The sequence below is a fragment of the Blennius ocellaris genome, assembly GCF_963422515.1.
Source record: "Blennius ocellaris genome assembly, chromosome: 19".
Classification (NCBI taxonomy): Eukaryota; Metazoa; Chordata; class Actinopteri; order Blenniiformes; family Blenniidae; genus Blennius; species Blennius ocellaris.
Genome location: NC_137668.1, coordinates 1957595 through 1976758, shown reverse-complemented (window position 1 = coordinate 1976758; position 19164 = coordinate 1957595). Strand labels below are relative to the sequence as shown.

At 46.7% G+C, this 19164-nt stretch overlaps 2 protein-coding genes across 2 annotated transcripts in view; one reads left to right on the top strand and one right to left on the bottom strand.

Annotated features, from left to right (window-relative positions):
- Positions 1–13355, top strand: part of zbtb14 (zinc finger and BTB domain containing 14) — a 15377-nt gene extending 2022 nt beyond the window's left edge. Inside the window, exons 2-8 of the mRNA XM_080515217.1 lie at positions 118–213; positions 795–938; positions 1017–1261; positions 2850–2935; positions 3065–3204; positions 12465–12560; positions 12699–13355. Of these exons, the coding sequence (XP_080371343.1) occupies positions 118–213; positions 795–938; positions 1017–1261; positions 2850–2935; positions 3065–3204; positions 12465–12560; positions 12699–12833 (942 nt within the window). The 3' untranslated portion in view covers positions 12834–13355. The remainder of the gene's footprint in view (positions 1–117; positions 214–794; positions 939–1016; positions 1262–2849; positions 2936–3064; positions 3205–12464; positions 12561–12698) is intronic.
- Positions 13356–14154: 799 nt separating this feature from the next.
- The window catches only part of arhgap28 (Rho GTPase activating protein 28), a gene marked incomplete at both ends in the record, with an annotated part of 11535 nt that continues 6525 nt past the window's right edge, over positions 14155–19164 (bottom strand). Inside the window, 5 exons of the mRNA XM_080515216.1 lie at positions 14155–14237; positions 16158–16195; positions 16346–16473; positions 18374–18490; positions 18562–18777. Of these exons, the coding sequence (XP_080371342.1) occupies positions 14155–14237; positions 16158–16195; positions 16346–16473; positions 18374–18490; positions 18562–18777 (582 nt within the window). The remainder of the gene's footprint in view (positions 14238–16157; positions 16196–16345; positions 16474–18373; positions 18491–18561; positions 18778–19164) is intronic.

The following is a 19164-nucleotide window of genomic DNA, read 5'->3' as shown; positions in this document are numbered from 1 at the left end:
TCAGGTCTCACACACACACACACACACACACACACACACACACACACACACACACACACACACAACACACACACACACAGCTCCTCCTGTGTGACGATGTGTTGGTGGTTTCTTCAGAAACGAGATGTATCATCAGAAGACAAAGAGAAGTTTCCTTATGACATCGTAAAAATGGCACTGCCACCTGAAGCTCAGCTAGCTGTCGACTCTGAGGTACACCTGTTTACTCATCAGCCAATCACAGAGCTGCTCTGAGGTACACCTGTCCACTCACCTCTTCACTCACCTGTTCCCCGTTCACCACCTGCCCACTCACCTGTTCCCTGTCCATTCACCTCTTCACTCACCTGTTCCCTGCCCACTCACCTGTTCCCTGTCCACTCCCCTCTTCACTCACCTGTTCCCCGTTCACCCACCTGCCCACTCACCTGTTCCCTGTCCATTCACCTCTTCACTCACCTGTTCCCTGTCCACTCCCCTCTTCACTCACCTGTTCCCCGTTCACCCACCTGCCCACTCACCTGTTCCCTGTCCATTCACCTCTTCACTCACCTGTTCCCTTTTACCACCTGTCCACTCATCTCTTCACTCACCTGTTCCCTGTCCACTCACCTGTTAACCCACCTGTCCACTCACCTGTTCCCTGTCCACTCACCTGTTAACCCACCTGTCCACTCACCTGTTCCCTGTCCACTCACCTGTTAACCCACCTGTCCACTCACCTGTTAACCCACCTGTCCACTCACCTGTTCACTCAGAGTCTTCAGAGCTATGGTGTCCTCATCTGTTTGCAGGTGCTTGGCGAGCATGATGATACGCCCTGCACAGACGACCTGGTGGAGACGTCAGCCAATCAGGAACTGGATAAATCTCCGAGCGCTGCTCTGCGTGTGCAAGAAGCCATTTTGAAAGAACTGACCAATGAGGACGTGCACAAGGTGTGTGCCATCGTGCGTGTGTTTGTGTGTGCGAGTGAGCACACTCCTCCACCTGTGTGTGCACATCTTCTGTTCCAGGTGACCTGCTACGACCAGGATGTGGTGTCGGAGATGGAGGCGGAGCCGAAAGAGCTGGGGGCGGAGCATCACGGCACTCAGACGCTGACATTTGCAGACAGTATGGGGGAGGTGAAGGACGAACAACCGCCTGGCTGGTCCACAGCTGCCGCCGATATGAAGTTCGAGTACCTTCTGTACGGACACCGCGAGCAGCTGGCCTGCCAGGTGTGTGGGAAGAGCTTTCTGGACGAGAACCGACTGCGGTGAGTGTCCCTGCTGTCTGTGGTCAAATTGTGTGGACAAGCTGTCTGTGGCCCTGCTGTCTGGACAAACTGTCTGTGATCCTGATGCCTGTGGACAGACTGTCTGTGGCCCTGCTGTCTGGACAAACTGTCTGTGGACAAGATGTCTGAGGACAAACTGTGGTCCTGCTGCCTGTGAGCAAACTGCCTGCAGTCCTGCTGTCTGTGGACAAACCCTGTGGTCCTGCCGTCTGTACAAACTATCTGTGGTCCTGCTGTCTGCTCAAACTGTCTGTGGTCAAATTGTTTGTGGAAAAACTGTGATCAAGCTCTCTGGACAAACTGTATGTGGACAAGCTGTGGTCCTGCTGTCTGTTCAGCCTGTTACCATGGTGACAGCCAGCAGGTTGTGTTCAGCCTGTTACCATGGTGACAGCCAGCAGGTTGTGTTCAGCCTGTTACCATGGTGACAGCCAGCAGGTTGTGTTCAGCCTGTTACCACGGTGACAGCCAGCAGGTTGTGTTCAGCCTGTTACCACGGTGACAGCCAGCAGGTTGTGTTCAGTCTGTTACCACGGTGACAGCCAGCAGGTTGTGTTCAGCCTGTTACCACGGTGACAGCCAGCAGGTTGTGTTCAGTCTGTTACCACGGTGATAGCCAGTAGGTTGTGTTCAGTCTGTTACCACGGTGACAGCCAGCAGGTTGTGTTCAGTCTGTTACCACGGTGATAGCCAGTAGGTTGGGTTCAGTCTGTTACCACGGTGACAGCCAGCAGGTTGTGTTCAGTCTGTTGCCACGGTGATAGCCAGTAGGTTGTGTTCAGCCTGTTACCATGGTGACAGCCAGCAGGTTGTGTTCAGCCTGTTTCCACGGTGACAGCCAGCAGGTTGTGTTCAGTCTGTTACCACGGTGATAGCCAGTGGGTTGTGTTCAGCCTGTTACCACGGTGACAGCCAGCAGGTTGTGTTCAGTCTGTTACCACGGTGATAGCCAGTGGGTTGTGTTCAGCCTGTTACCACGGTGACAGCCAGCGGGTTGTGTTCAGCCTGTTACCACGGTGATAGCCAGTAGGTTGTGTTCAGCCTGTTACCATGGTGACAGCCAGCAGGTTGTGTTCAGCCTGTTTCCACGGTGACAGCCAGCAGGTTGTGTTCAGCCTGTTACCACGGTGATAGCCAGTAGGTTGTGTTCAGCCTGTTACCATGGTGACAGCCAGCAGGTTGTGTTCAGCCTGTTACCACGGTGACAGCCAGCAGGTTGTGTTCAGCCTGTTACCACGGTGACAGCCAGCAGGTTGTGTTCAGTCTGTTACCACGGTGACAGCCAGCAGGTTGTGTTCAGTCTGTTACCACGGTGATAGCCAGTGGGTTGGGTTCAGTCTGTTACCACGGTGATAGCCAGTGGGTTGGGTTCAGTCTGTTACCACGGTGACAGCCAGCAGGTTGTGTTCAGTCTGTTACCACGGTGATAGCCAGTGGGTTGGGTTCAGCCTGTTACCACGGTGACAGCCAGCAGGTTGTGTTCAGTCTGTTACCACGGTGATAGCCAGTGGGTTGGGTTCAGTCTGTTACCATGGTGACAGACTCTTTCTGTTGTTTATCTCTGCAGGAAACACGAGAAGCTTCACTCAGCAGAAAGACCATTCGCCTGTGAGATCTGCACCAAAGCTTTCACCACACACGCTCACCTGAAAGGTAACGCACCTGAAACGCACCTGAAGGGCAACATGCCTTTAAGTCTCACGTGTCTGTGTCTCTCTTCCTCTCTGTCTACCTCTCTCTACCTGTCTCTCACCTATCTATCTACCTGTCTGTCTTCTGCAGAGCACCTGAAGATCCACACAGGCTTTAAACCTTACAGGTGTGACGTTTGTGGGAAATCGTTCATTCGAGCTCCGGACCTGAAGAAACATGAACGAGTTCACAGCAATGAAAGACCGTTCTCCTGCCAGATGTGTGACAAGGTGGGTCTCTGACTCACTCTCTGACTTATTCTCTGACAGACACTCTGACTCACTCTCTGACTTATTCTCTGACAGACACTCTGACTCACTCTGTGACACACACACCGACACGCTCTCTGACACACTCAATGACAGTCTGACACACACACACACTCTGACACATGTTCTCTGACACACACACACACACAGATGCACACGCTCTGAAACACACACACACACTCTCTCTGACACACACTCTGAAATATAGTCACACACACAGAGACACACAATCTGATGCACTCACACTCACACTGACACACACTCTGACTCACTCTGTGACACACACACTCCTGACGCACGTTATCTGACACACACACACACAGAGACACACACTCTGACTCACTCTGTGACACACACACCGACACGCTCTCTGACACACTCAATGACAGTCTGACACACACACACACTCTGACACATGTTCTCTGACACACACACACACACAGATGCACACGCTCTGAAACACACACACACACTCTCTCTGACACACACTCTGAAATATAGTCACACACACAGACACACACACAGAGACACACAATCTGATGCACTCACACTCACACTGACACACACTCTGACTCACTCTGTGACACACACACTCCTGACGCACGTTATCTGACACACACACACACAGAGACACACACTCTGACTCACTCTGTGACACACGGACACACACAGAGATGCACACTGTGACACACATTCTCACACACACAATCTGAAACACACTCTTGACTTGCTCTGTGACACAAACACTGCGAATCACACTCTCTGACACACACACAGACTCTGACACACGCATACTCAGAAACACACACTCTGACACAGTCTGACACACACACCGAAACACTCTGACACACATGTTGACACACAGACACACACACACTTTTGACGCACGTTCTCTGACACACACAGAGACACACAATCTGACACACACACACGCTGACACACACTCTGGCTCACTCTATCACACACACACACACACGGACACACCGCGAATCACACTCTCTGACACACACATAGACGCACAAACTCTGACACACACATTCTCTCACACACTGAAACACTCTGACACACATGTTGACACACTGACTCACTCTGACACAGGCACACACTCTGACTCACTCTGTGACACCCCCACACACTGACACACCCCGACACACACCACACAATAACAATAACACACACACTTTGACACACTGACACACACTCTTTGACATACACACACACACACAAGCTGACACACACTCTGCACACACACACACACACACTACTCTCTCTGACACACACTCTCTGACACACACACACACACATTACTCTCTCTGACGCACACTCTCTGACATACACACACTTTTGACACACGCTGACTCACTCTATCACACACACACACACACACACACACACACACACACTCTGACTCACTCTGTGACACACACACATACCAACACCCCGACACACACACTCTCTTACGTACACTCTGACACACACACAGAGACACACACTCTATGACACACTGACAAACACTCTGAGACACTGACACAAACACTCACACACTCTTACACACGTTCTCTGACACACACAGAGACACAAACTCTGACACACAAACACACACACTCTGACACACACAATCTGACTTACTCTGTGACACACACACACGGACACACCGCAAATCACACTCTGACACACGTTTTCTGACACACACTCACAAAAACGCCCAGACTCTGACACACAAACACTCTGACACACACACACACGCACACTCTCTCACACACTGACACACACACACATGCTGAAACTGTCTGACACACATGTTGACACACTGACACACACTGACACACACACACACACACACACACACAGACTCACTGTCTGACACACACACACTCTGACTCACTCTGTGACACCCCCACACATTGACACACACCACACAATAACACACTCTGACACACACTCTTTGTCACACACTCTGACACACACACACACACAAACTGACACACACTCTGCACACACACACACACTACTCTCTCTGACACACACTCTGACGCACACACACACACATTACTCTCTCTGACACACGCACACTCTGAGACACACAGACACACACCATGAAACACACTCTGACATGCTCTCTGACAAACATTCACACAGAGACACACAATCTGACGCACACACACAAAAACACACACGCTGACACATACTCTGGCTCACTCTGTGACACACAGACACACACACTCTTGACGCACGTTCTCTGACACACTGTTACAGACACACACAATCGAACAAACGTAAACACACCCCGACACACACACTTTGACACACACACACTCTGACACACGTTCTCTTACACACTCTCTGACACACACACACACACTCACTCTGACATGTTCTCTTACACACACTCTGTCAGTGTGTCAGATTGTGTGTGACAAACACTGATATATACACACACACACACACACACAAACACTCTGACATACACAAACTAACACACACACTGACACAAACACTGCCACACACACTCTAACATATGTCCTCTGACTCACACTCTGTCACACACTGACAAACACTCTGATACACACACACACATACACACACACACACACACACACACACACACACACACACACACACACACACACACACACACACACACACACACACACACTCTGACACACACTCTCTGACACAATCTGACACACATCCTCTGACAGACACACACTCTCTGACACACTGACAGGTTCTCTTTCACTGACACACTGACTCACTCTGTGACGGACACACTCTGACCCACACACTCTAACACACATTTTTAAACACTCTGACATACACACCCTGACACTGTTGTGGTTGGCTATCGATAATGATTAATATTGATCAAAGATAGTTATTAATAATGTTGAAATGTAATCTGATGTGTATCAGAACCTCGGAGCTCCACCTGTCTTAACAGGAAACGATAGACAATTCAGTTCTATCAGTCTCATAAGATATACTAAACACTTAATCAGGAATTTGAATTAATAGTTAAATTAATTACAATTACCAGAATTAACAGTAAAGCTTGAAGGATTTTGGAGTTTGTGACACAGAAGAGGTCGACATTTCATTCTCCTTTGTGCTCATTAATAAAACAGAAAGTATGATTCCAAAAATATATTTATTTACAATGAAAACAAATAAAACACAGATTCTAACTACCTATATACAGCTGTGTGTGTGTGTGTGTGTGTGTGTGTGTGTGTGTGTGTGTGTGTGTGTGTGTGTGTGTGTGTGTGTGTGTGTGTGTGTGTGTGTGTGTGTGTGTGTGTGTGTGTGTGTGTGTGTGTGTGTGTGTGTGTGTGTGTGTGTGGGGAGAGAGAGAGAAAGAGGTGGAAGGAGTGTGTGTGTGTGATGGAACTACAAAACAAGATGGCGGGTCACAAGAAACTACATTCACATGGAGGTTGTCAGAGAGCAGGAGGTCTGTCCTGGGTCTCCACCATGTGCTGGAGAACAATGGAACATGGAAGCTAGTCTTTAGCATCTGCTTCCTGTGTGTCTCTGCTAAAGGACCATTTCTAGAATGAGTTGATGTGAATGAGACTTGCTTTGTAAAACATCAGGAGTCGTCAGATGGTGTTCAGTTACTGTGTGATGTTGTCTTTGATGTGATATGTGTAGGATTGTGAGTTAACAAGTTAGTAAAGCAAAGATTAGCATGCAGACCCTGTGTCTGTGGCAGAGCTAACGTTGGTTTACAAGTTGATAACTGCTCCTAATATCATTATATATGGAACTTGATCACTGTAATAGAATCAACACATCTTCATAAAGTTAAACAGTTCTATCATAGCATCAGGTTTAACTAATCTCAGGTAAAGCCCAGTTGTTCCCACTTCCTTGAAGGAGTTCAGTTGTTGTCCTGCTGGAGGGAAGCTGGTGTCTTCTCCTGTAGTTAGCACCTCCTGCTAACTGTGGTTGCTGGTTCTGCAGGCTGAGGAGAAGAAGATGAAGTTGATGTTTCAGGAGTCCTTCTTTGCAGCTCCTGGTTGTTCCTTTTGTCCAGACTGAGGAGCTGGTCGCTCAGGTCTGTGATGGTTTTCCTGCTGGTTCAGGAAAAACACAAAGAAGTTCTGTGAGGCGTCGTTTCCCTGGTCCGTCCTGGAGGAACTGGTTGGTTTTCCTGGTTGATGGGAGATCAGACTCTGGGTGCTGGTCTCTGGACCAGGGGAAGGTCTGACCCTCGTGGTCGGGTCAGCAGAGGAGTTGAGGAGTGAAGGCCCCTGGTTGCAGGCCTCTGGTGTTAGCTGTATGCTAACGCTGGGTGAGCTGAGCTGCTGGGAAGCAGCTCTTCCTTGGTGTTCACAGGAGACAACTCGCTGCAAGACTCTTTTGCAAGACTGCTTTTGCAGGCTTTTCTTGAAAGTTTGTGGATTCGAAGGTGTCGAATCCTGAGAGCTTCAACCAATCAGTGACTGGCTGAGTGCATGGGGGAAGCGTCTTTTCAGCAGAAAGCGGGGGAGGAGTCTGTGGCAAAAGGTCCCCCCACTGGGTGTGATGGACAATCACATTCCTGGGTCAGAATTCATGTATCATGACATATGAAAATTGTCTTTCCTTAGAAACGAACTTTCTGTGGTCTTGTGAGATCCCAACAGACACACTAATAGACACACTCTGACCCACACACTTTGACACTCGGACATACACAAACTCAAACACACAGACACACACACACACACACACACACACACACACACACACACACACACACACACACACACACACACACACACACACACACTCTCTCTCTGACACACACACTTTTAACACACACTCTAACACATACACAAAGACACTGATACACACACACTCTGACACGTACTCTGACATGCACACACCAACATTCTGACACACACACACAGACACACACAATCTGACAAACACTCTGATACACACACTCTCTGACACACACACTGACACACGCACACAGTGAAACACAGCCTGACACCCAGATAGGCAGTTATTTACCTCAAGCAGAAACCAAGTAACAAGCATAGTTCGAAAAGCAAAAGCAAATTTCTACATCAACATTATTGAGGATGGAAACGGTAATATTAAATCAATATGGAAAAACATAAATAAATTATGAGGCAGGCAGCACAGAAAACATTGAAATAAAATTAAATGGTGTTTCTATAAATCATGCTGTTATAGCAACAGAAATGAATGAATACTTCTTCAACTCTGTCAATGAAATTGCTCTGAAGTTTTCTCCATCCGACTGCACCATCCAGCCTGCTAATCCTAATCATGCAGTCTTCAATATTGAAAAAATATCTAGCACATAAGTACTTAACATCATCAACTCCCTAAAATGCTCAAAATCCAAAGATGCCTTTGGAATGAACACATGTTTTTTTTAAACAACATAAAGATTCCTGAGCTGTGCCCATCACTCATCTGATAAACGTATCTCTTAAAGAAAGTGTTGTGCCCACAGCATGGAAGTTGACCAGCCCTATTTTTAAATTTGGAGATAAAACAGAGTTTTCTAGTTATTGACCAATCAGCATACTCCACTCAATCTCTAAAAATTCTGAAAAGTGGGTAGCAAAACAACTGAATGAACGTCTGAACACTGGACACAGATTTCAGCCAAGGTACCTCAAGTAGCTAGTTTTGTATGTTCTATAACTTATTATCGGTATGTTTCTTTTTTACACCTTACTGCACTAATGTCCTCACTTACTCACTCATCTGGGTGTGTGTGAGCGGGTCTGTATGAGAGCTGAATGTGTGTGTGAATGTTTAGGTTATTCTGTATATATGGTGTGTCTGCTGAGATGAATGAATGCTGAATGTGAGAATGGCTGCTGTGTTCCATTGTATGTCTACTGTGTGTCTACTGTAGCTACACCGCAATTTCGTTGTACCATGTACAATGACAATAAAGCTTCTAATCTAATCTAATCTAATAATCCTACACCCCATGCAGTTTGGTTTCCGTAATTATCATTCAACAGAGTTCACAAATTGTTTGTTTGTGGAGAAGATCATAGGTCTTCTTGATAGAAATGGTTGTGTATGGGGCTGTTTTCCTAGACCTCAAGAAGGCCTTTGATACAGTAAATCACCATATCCTCCTTTCAAAACTGTCCACATTCAATTTATCACAAGAAACAATGCACTGGTTCAAATCATACTTATCTGACAGACTACAATGTGTATCCATCTCTGGCAACAAATCAGAATATCGCAAGTGTCCAGCAGGTGTCCCCCAAAGCAGCATTCTGGGACCTATTTTATTTTCTATTTATATAAATGATTTAGCTGATGTTTGCCCCGACTTAAATATTCAAATGTATGCCGATGATGCTGTCGTTTCTACCAAAGCAAAAACACCACAGGAGGCCTCTCAAATTTTAACTTCAGCAATGGCCCGTATTCACAACTGGGTCATGGCCTCACACTTACAACTGAATACAAAAAAACTGTTGGCATGATGTCCAGTAAAAGTCCTTGCCATCTCCAGCAGTCTAATGTTTACCTGGATGGCGTCGAGCTTGGCCTAGTGAGCAAATTTAAAAACCTAGGCTTCACTCTGGACCCAAATTGAACTTTTAAAAAGCACATCAAACGGCTCACACACACAGTCAATTTTAATGTACAGAATTTTAGACGCATTAGGCCTTTTATGACCCTAAATGCTGCAAAGATGTTTTTGCACACTATGATTATATTCCACATTGAGTATTGTATCACCTCCTGGTCACTTGCTGCTGACACCACAATAAAACCTAGCCAATCTCTTTTTATAAAAGCTAGAAAAATCTAGGACTGAAAACCAAACTCATTTTACCACTCTAGGATTTTAGAGAAGCATAATCTTTTTAATTTCAATAACTTTGTTCATTTAAAAAAATCCTGTTTTATATTGAAAGTTTTACATGGACTTGCTCCTCCTCCACTAAAGGATTTTATTAAACCTAAGGCGGTGAGGGGCATGGGCACCAGGGCCCCTGCTCACGGGGACTGTGAGGTGCCACACAGACTGAATGTGCTGTCTGTCAAAGGGAGTCACTAGTGGAACAGTCTTCCCTTCACAATAAGAGAATGTACCACACGTCAACTTTTAAACTGCACCTTAAACTGTGGATGAAAGAAAGCCAAGTCTGTGAACACGTTTAACTGTCTGCTATTTAATATACAGTATGTAATTTTTGTACTGTATTTTCCACACTATAAGGCACCTAAATACCTCAAATTTTCTCAAAAGCTGCCAGTGCGCCTTATATATGGAAGAATTGCTCTACTCAAGATGCTATTTGACAGCTGAACAACCAGAGGCTTTTATTTTGACAACTGGATCTTCAGTGCGGACGAGACTCCACACAACACCTTCATCACTCATGGTTGCACACCAACATTCTAACAAACCAAAATAAACTAGATGAAATAATGACTCCCTAAACTGGGGAACAAAAACACATAAACACAATCAACACAACACCAAGCCCAACAACAACCCACAATAACCTCCAACAACACAAAACATGAATTCCCATCATGCCTTGCATCCTGAGCTCCTCAGTGCAGCCGACAGCTGCAATGAATTATGGGAGTTTCTGTTTGTGGTGTTTTAAATGCAATTATTGGGGGTTCTATTTGGTTTGTGGTGTCGGTAATAATTGTGTTGTGTTGTGTTTTTGTTGCTTAGTTCATGTAGTTTAGTTTATTAGCGGTAGTTGTAAGTTGTCAACCAGCAGTGAAGAAGGTTTTGTGTGTAGTGTCCTCCTGGCATAGGCTGCAGGTAGGACTATCAAAATAAAGTGTGTGCACCTCTCTGGGTGTTAGAATCAGTGGAAAATGTAACTTAATGGCTTTGAGCTATAAAGGTTGCTGACCACTGGTCTATTCCATGTGCCTTATAGGGCGGTGCGCCTTATATATGAACAAAGTAGTAAATTATGTCAATTGATGTAGGTGGGCCTTATAATGCGGTGCGCCTTATAGTGCGGAAAATACGGTAAATTTATTTATTTATTGTAAATGTATTTTTTATTTTTTGTTTGTGGGACAACAGATGGGAATTAGCATTTAGCATTTTTGCTATAATCTGGCATATTTACACTGTTTTCCAGATGTTCATTAATATGCACGGTCCCTATCAAATAACTAAAAAAAACACACAAATACACTCTCTTATACACACTCTGACACACGTTCTTTTACACACACACACTGACAAACACTGATACACATACTGAAACACATTCTCTGACACACTCTCTGACATACACAATCTCACACATACATACACTGATACACACTTTGACACACACTTTGATACACACACACTGAAACACTCATTGACACACACTTTGATACACACACACTGAAACACTCATTGACACACACTGATACACACACACACAATGAACCACACATACGCACTCTCTAACACACACTGTGAATCTGAGACACACTCTTTAAGATACACACACGCTTGTCTTTCTTACCTGTCTGTCACTCACTTGTGCCTCTCACATCCGCACTCTGACACACACACTGACAAATACAGTAACACACACGCTCTGACAAATACAGTAACACACACGCTCTGACAAATACAGTAACACACACGCTCTGATACATACAGTGACATACACACTGTGAATCTGAGACACTCTTTAAGATACACACACACTTGCTTCTCTCACTTCTGTCTCTCACTTGTCTTTCTCTCACCTGTGTCTCACTTGTCTCTCTCAATTGTCTGTCTCTCCCTTGTCTTTCTCTCACCTGTGTCTCACTTGTCTCTCTCAATTGTCTGTCTCTCCCTTGTCTTTCTCTCACCTGTGTCTCACTTGTCTCTCTCACTTGTCTCTCTCACCTGGCTGTCTCTCCCTTGTCTTTCTCTCACCTGTGTCTCACTTGTCTCTCTCACTTGTCTCTCTCACCTGGCTGTCTCTCCCTTGTCTTTCTCTCACCTGTGTCTCACTTGTCTCTCTCACTTGTCTCTCTCACCTGGCTGTCTCTCCCTTGTCTTTCTCTCACCTGTGTCTCACTTGTCTCTCTCAACTGTCTGTCTCTCACTTGTCTCTCTCCTGTCACTCTCAACTGTCTCCCTCTCACCTGTCTGTCTCTCTCTTGTCTTTCTCTCACCTGTGTCTCACTTGTCTCTCTCAATTGTCTGTCTCTCACTTGTCTCTCTCAACTGTCTCCCTCTCACCTGTCTGTCTCTGCAGGCCTTCAAACATAAGTCTCACCTTAAGGATCACGAGCGGCGACATCGAGGAGAGAAACCGTTCGTCTGTCCATCGTGTACGAAGGCGTTCGCCAAGGTAACATCCTTAGTGCCCACAGACAGTGGTTTACAGTGTTCACAGACTGTGGATTCGTGTTCACAGACTGTGGTTTATAGTCTCCTACATGCTATACGATGGGTCGGTGGTGTATTCACTCTCACTCTGTACTTCCAGGCGTCAGATCTGAAGCGACATGAGAACAACATGCACAGTGAGAGGAAGCAGCTGAATCCACTGCAGAGCGACACAGAGACACTGCAGGCCGCCGCCATGGCTGCTGAGGAACAAAACCTGGGCTCCATCAGCTGAGGACAACATCTGGACTCCATCAGCTGAGGAACAAAACCTGGGCTCCATCAGCTGAGGAGAACATCTGGACTCCATCAGCTGAGGAACAAAACCTGGACTCCATCAGCTGAGGAACAACATCTGGACTCCATCAGCTGAGGAACAACATCTGGACTCCATCAGCTGAGGAGAACATCTGGACTCCATCAGCTGATGAGAACATCTGAACTCCATCAGCTGAGGAACAAAACCTGGGCTCCATCAGCTGAGGACAACATCTGGACTCCATCAGCTGAGGAACAAAACCTGGGCTCCATCAGCTGAGGAGAACATCTGGACTCCATCAGCTGAGGAACAACATCTGGACTCCATCAGCTGATGAGAACATCTGAACTCCATCAGCTGAGGAGAACATCTGGACTCCACCCTACCTCAGCAGATTGAATGGGTGAACATGAAGTGTGATTCTATAAAAAGTTAATGTTCAGTTTCATGAGCAGAAACTTCAATCTATCAGAATAAAACTGATTTATTTACACATCCTGGGGATGTTCTACACTCCACTGCTTCTACAACTTTGTTTACCACTTTATTTACTACTTTACAACTTTGTTTAACACTTTATCAGTTTACAACTTTGTTTACCACTTTAAAACATTATTTACCAGTTTATAATTTTTAGTTACCAGTTTATAACTTTTATTTACCAGTTTACAACTTTGCCACTTTATTTGCCAGTTTACAACTAATTACCACTTTATTGACCAGTCTCCCACTTTATTTACCAGTCTCCCACTTTATTGACCAGTCTCCCACTTTATTGACCAGTCTCCCACTTTATTGACCAGTCTCCCACTTTATTTACCAGTCTCCCACTTTATTTACCAGTCTCCCACTTTATTTATCAGTCTACCACTTTATTTACCAGTCTCCCACTTTATTTACTGCTTTATGGACCTGTCTCCCACTTTATTTAGCAGTTTACCAGTTTATTTAACACTGTATGGATGCTACCAATGGTCATTTTATGGAAGAAATTGATTCTTAATCAGTTTGATCACTTTAATCAATCAGTTCAATCGCAGTTGATCTCTTTATTAATCAATCTGTTCAATCACTTTAATCAATCAGTTCAATCACTAGCATAAATACATTGAGATAAAAATACATTTACATTCTACTCATTCATTATTCATTAGGATTTCTGATTATCATTAATATGCAATTTCTTGAAAAGGCTGTTTCTGCTTATATATTCTCAGTTCAGTTCCGTTCCAGGCAGTTGCCAGCAGGGGGAGACAGTTCACTGAACCTGCATCAACATGAACCACGTGGTGATGATTCAGGGCTTCACCAGCCAATTACAATGAGGATTGACTCTGTAAACGTCCAATAAGATGCAGTCTGGACGCAGCCGACGCTCACCTGAGAAGGACAGACGGGTGTCAGTGAGAGAGACAGACAGGTGTCAGTGAGAGAGACAGACAGGTGTCAGTGAGAGAGAGTGACAGGTGTCAGTGAGAGAGACAGACAGGTATCAGTGAGAGAGAGTGACAGGTGTCAGTGAGAGAGACAGACAGGTATCAGTGAGAGAGAGTGACAGGTGTCAGTGAGAGAGACAGACAGGTGTCAGTGAGAGAGAGTGACAGGTGTCAGTGAGAGAGACAGACAGGTGTCAGTGAGAGAGACAGACAGGTGTCCGTGAGAGAGAGTGACAGGTGTCAGTGAGAGAGACAGACAGGTATCAGTGAGAGAGAGTGACAGGTGTCAGTGAGAGAGACAGACAGGTATCAGTGAGAGAGAGTGACAGGTGTCAGTGAGAGAGAGTGACAGGTGTCAGTGAGAGAGACAGACAGGTATCAGTGAGAGAGAGTGACAGGTGTCAGTGAGAGAGACAGACAGGTGTCAGTGAGAGAGACAGACAGGTGTCCGTGAGAGAGAGTGACAGGTGTCAGTGAGAGAGACAGACAGGTGTCAGTGAGAGAGAGTGACAGGTGTCAGTGAGAGAGACAGACAGGTATCAGTGAGAGAGACAGACAGGTATCAGTGAGAGAGACAGACAGGTGTCAGTGAGAGAGAGTGACAGGTGTCAGTGAGAGAGACAGACAGGTATCAGTGAGAGAGACAGACAGGTGTCAGTGAGAGAGAGTGACAGGTGTCCGTGAGAGAGACAGACAGGTGTCAGTGAGAGAGACAGACAGGTATCAGTGAGAGAGACAGACAGGTGTCAGTGAGCGAGACAGACAGGTATCAGTGAGAGAGAGTGACAGGTATCAGTGAGAGAGACAGACAGGTGTCAGTGAGAGAGACAGACAGGTATCAGTGAGAGAGAGTGACAGGTGTCAGTGAGAGAGACAGACAGGTATCAGTGAGAGAGACAGACAGGTATCAGTGAGAGAGACAGACAGGTGTCAGTGAGAGAGACAGACAGGTGTCAGTGAGAGAGACAGACAGGTATCAGTGAGAGAGACAGACAGGTGTCAGTGAGAGAGACAGACAGGTATCAGTGAGAGAGACAGACAGGTGTCAGTGAGAGAGACAGACAGGTGTCAGTGAGAGAGAGACAGACAGGTGTCAGTGAGAGAGACAGACAGGTGTCAGTGAGAGAGAGTGACAGGTGTCAGTGAGAGAGACAGACAGGTGTCAGTGAGAGAGACAGACAGGTGTCAGTGAGAGAGACAGACAGGTGTCAGTGAGAGAGAGACAGACAGGTGTCAGTGAGAGAGACAGACAGGTATCAGTGAGAGAGAGTGACAGGTGTCAGTGAGAGAGACAGACAGGTATCAGTGAGAGAGAGTGACAGGTGTCAGTGAGAGAAACAGACAGGTGTCAGTGAGAGAGAGTGACAGGTGTCAGTGAGAGAGACAGACAGGTATCAGTGAGAGAGAGTGACAGGTGTCAGTGAGAGAGACAGACAGGTATCAGTGAGAGAGACAGACAGGTATCAGTGAGAGAGAGTGACAGGTGTCAGTGAGAGAGAGTGACAGGTGTCAGTGAGAGAGAGTGACAGGTGTCAGTGAGAGAGACAGACAGGTGTCAGTGAGAGAGAGTGACAGGTGTCAGTGAGAGAGACAGACAGGTGTCAGTGAGAGAGAGTGACAGGTATCAGTGAGAGAGACAGACAGGTATCAGTGAGAGAGACAGACAGGTGTCAGTGAGAGAGACAGACAGGTGTCAGTGAGAGAGACAGACAGGTATCAGTGAGAGAGACAGACAGGTATCAGTGAGAGAGACAGACAGGTGTCAGTGAGAGAGACAGACAGGTATCAGTGAGAGAGACAGACAGGTGTCAGTGAGAGAGACAGACAGGTGTCAGTGAGAGATGGGCAGATGAGAGACACTCACATATGTTTCCTCCAACTTCGTACAGATGCTGGACCACACTGTCACACAAACACACACATTAGACCCCACAGCAGCTGTGTGTGTGTGTGTGTGTGTGTGTGTGTGTGTGTGTGTGTGTGTGTGTGTGTGTGTGTGTGTGTGTGTGTGTGTGTGTGTGCGTGTGTGTGTGCGTGTGTGTGTGCGTGTACCTGTCCTGGCACTGGAAGCGTGACGTCACGTCTTTGGCCGTCATCTGGTCGTGGAGTTGTATTGCCATGGAAACTTTACTTTGCCAGGGAGCATGTACTCTGATTACTCCTTCATACAACTCTGTGACCTACGCGCACACACATACACTGTCAGACACTCAGTCACACACACTCACAGTCACACACACTCACAGTCACACACTCTCACAGTCACACACTCTCACAGTCACACACACTCACAGTCACACACTCACAGTCACACACACTCACAGTCACACACTCACAGTCACACACACTCACAGTCACACACACTCACAGTCACACACTCACAGTCACACACACTCACAGTCACACACACTCACAGTCACACACTCTCACAGTCACACACTCTCACAGTCACACACACTCACAGTCACACACTCACAGTCACACACTCTCACAGTCACACACTCTCACAGTCACACACACTCACAGTCACACACTCACAGTAACACACTCTCACAGTCACACACTCTCACAGTCACACACTCACAGTCACACACACTCACAGTCACACACACTCACAGTCACACACACTCACAGTCACACACTCTCACAGTCACACACACTCACAGTCACACACACTCACAGTCACACACTCACAGTCACACACACTCACAGTCACACACTCTCACAGTCACACACTCTCACAGTCACACACACTCACAGTCTCACACACACTCACAGTCACACACTCTCACAGTCACACACACTCACAGTCACACACACTCACAGTCACACTCTCACAGTCACACACACTCACAGTCACACACACTCACAGTCACACACTCACAGTCACACACTCTCACAGTCACACACTCTCACAGTCACACACACTCACAGTCTCACACACACTCACAGTCACACACTCTCACAGTCACACACACTCACAGTCACACTCTCACAGTCACACACACTCACAGTCACACACACTCACAGTCACACACTCTCACAGTCACACACTCTCACAGTCACACACACTCACAGTCACACACACTCACAGTCACACACACTCACAGTCACACACTCACAGTCACACACACTCACAGTCACACACACTCACAGTCACACACACTCACAGTCACACACTCTCACAGTCACACACACTCACAGTCACACACTCAGGATGGCAAAATGTAGGCGGTGTGACTCAGATTAAACTTTCTCATGGTGAATAGTAGCGTCCAGTTCCTGCTGAAGCTCCTCCTCCTGTTCCTGAGAGGAGGAGCTCCTTCTGAAGCTCCTCCTCCTGTTCCTGAGGAGAGGAGCTCCTTCTGAAGCTCCTCCTCCTGTTCCCAAGGAGAGGAGCTCCTTCTGAAGCTCCTCCTCCTGTTCCCGAGGAGAGGAGCTCCTTCTGAAGCTCCTCCTCCTGTTCCCGAGGAGAGGAGCTCCTTCTGAAGTTCCTCCTCCTGTTCCCGAGAGGAGGAGCTCCTACTGAAGTTCCACCTCCTGTTCCTGAGATGAGGAGCTCTTGCATAAGCCCCGCCTCCTGTTACGAAGGGGAGCGTATGCTCCTCATTTAAAGACTCCCTGCTGTGCAGCACCGATGTTTCAATAAACCAATTAAAACAACCAGTGAGCAATGTACATGTAAACAATGGAGGGTTACTGTCAATGAAATATTTAAATACTGCAGCAAGTCCAGAGTAGCGATTCCTCGGTGCTCATGACCTCAACGGAGGAACATGGTTCCCGGTGGTCACAGCTTCTTTCCACTACTTTTCAGTGGAACCATGAGGAAACCTGTTCTGCGAAGCCCCAGCACAGGAAGTACGGTGGAACCACGGGATAAATGCTGGTAAAGTATGGTATGGTTTGATACAGTATGGTACAATATGGTATGGTACAGAAAGTGTGGTGGAACTGCACTATGGTGGGAGAAAAATCTAGGTCCTGGTCTAGGTCTAACCTGGTCCTGGTCTCACCTGTTCCTGGTCTCACCTAGTCTTGATTTCACCTGATCCTGGTTTCACTTGGTCCTTGTCTCACCTGGTCCTGGTCTTTGTCGGTCCATCTCCTCAGCAGTCTTTTATCTTTGAGGCTGAGCTGCTTCTGATTGGACACCTGGTTCATTTGTCTCACCTGGGCCAGCAAGAAGCAGGGCACCTGGAACACAATAGGAAGTGAGGTCACAGGGGACAGGAAGTGATGTAGAAGAGTGTGATGATATCATTAACCGTCCACAGGTGGTCCTGGTAGGAGATCATGACACGCAGGAGGTTGGCGCTGCCAACAGCCTCCTCCATCTGCTCCGTGGGCTTCATGACAGACTTCTTGTTGCCATGGTGACGGGAGAAAAACAAGTTGGGGGCCATCACCATGGAAACGTTCCACAGTGACATTCGGTTGTGGTCCTTATGAGCAACCACCTGACGTAGGAACACCAGCAGGTCCTGTAACCATGGAAACAGGTCTCACTGCTATGTTTCACTGTACTCTGTCTCACTGTGCTTTATGTCTCACTGTGCTGTATGTCTCACTGTACTCTGTCTCACTGTGCTGTATGTCTCACTGTACTCTGTCTCACTGTGCTTTATGTCTCACTGTGCTGTATGTCTCACTGTACTCTGTCTCACTGTGCTTTATGTCTCACTGTGCTGTATGTCTCACTGTACTCTGTCTCACTGTGCTGTATGTCTCACTGTACTCTGTCACACTCTGCTGTACGTCGTACTGTACTGTGTCTCACTCTACTCTGTCACACTCTGATGCATGTCTCACTCTACTCTTTTTGTTTTTTTATTAAAAGAAAGACATTTTTAAATACATTACAGTCATTC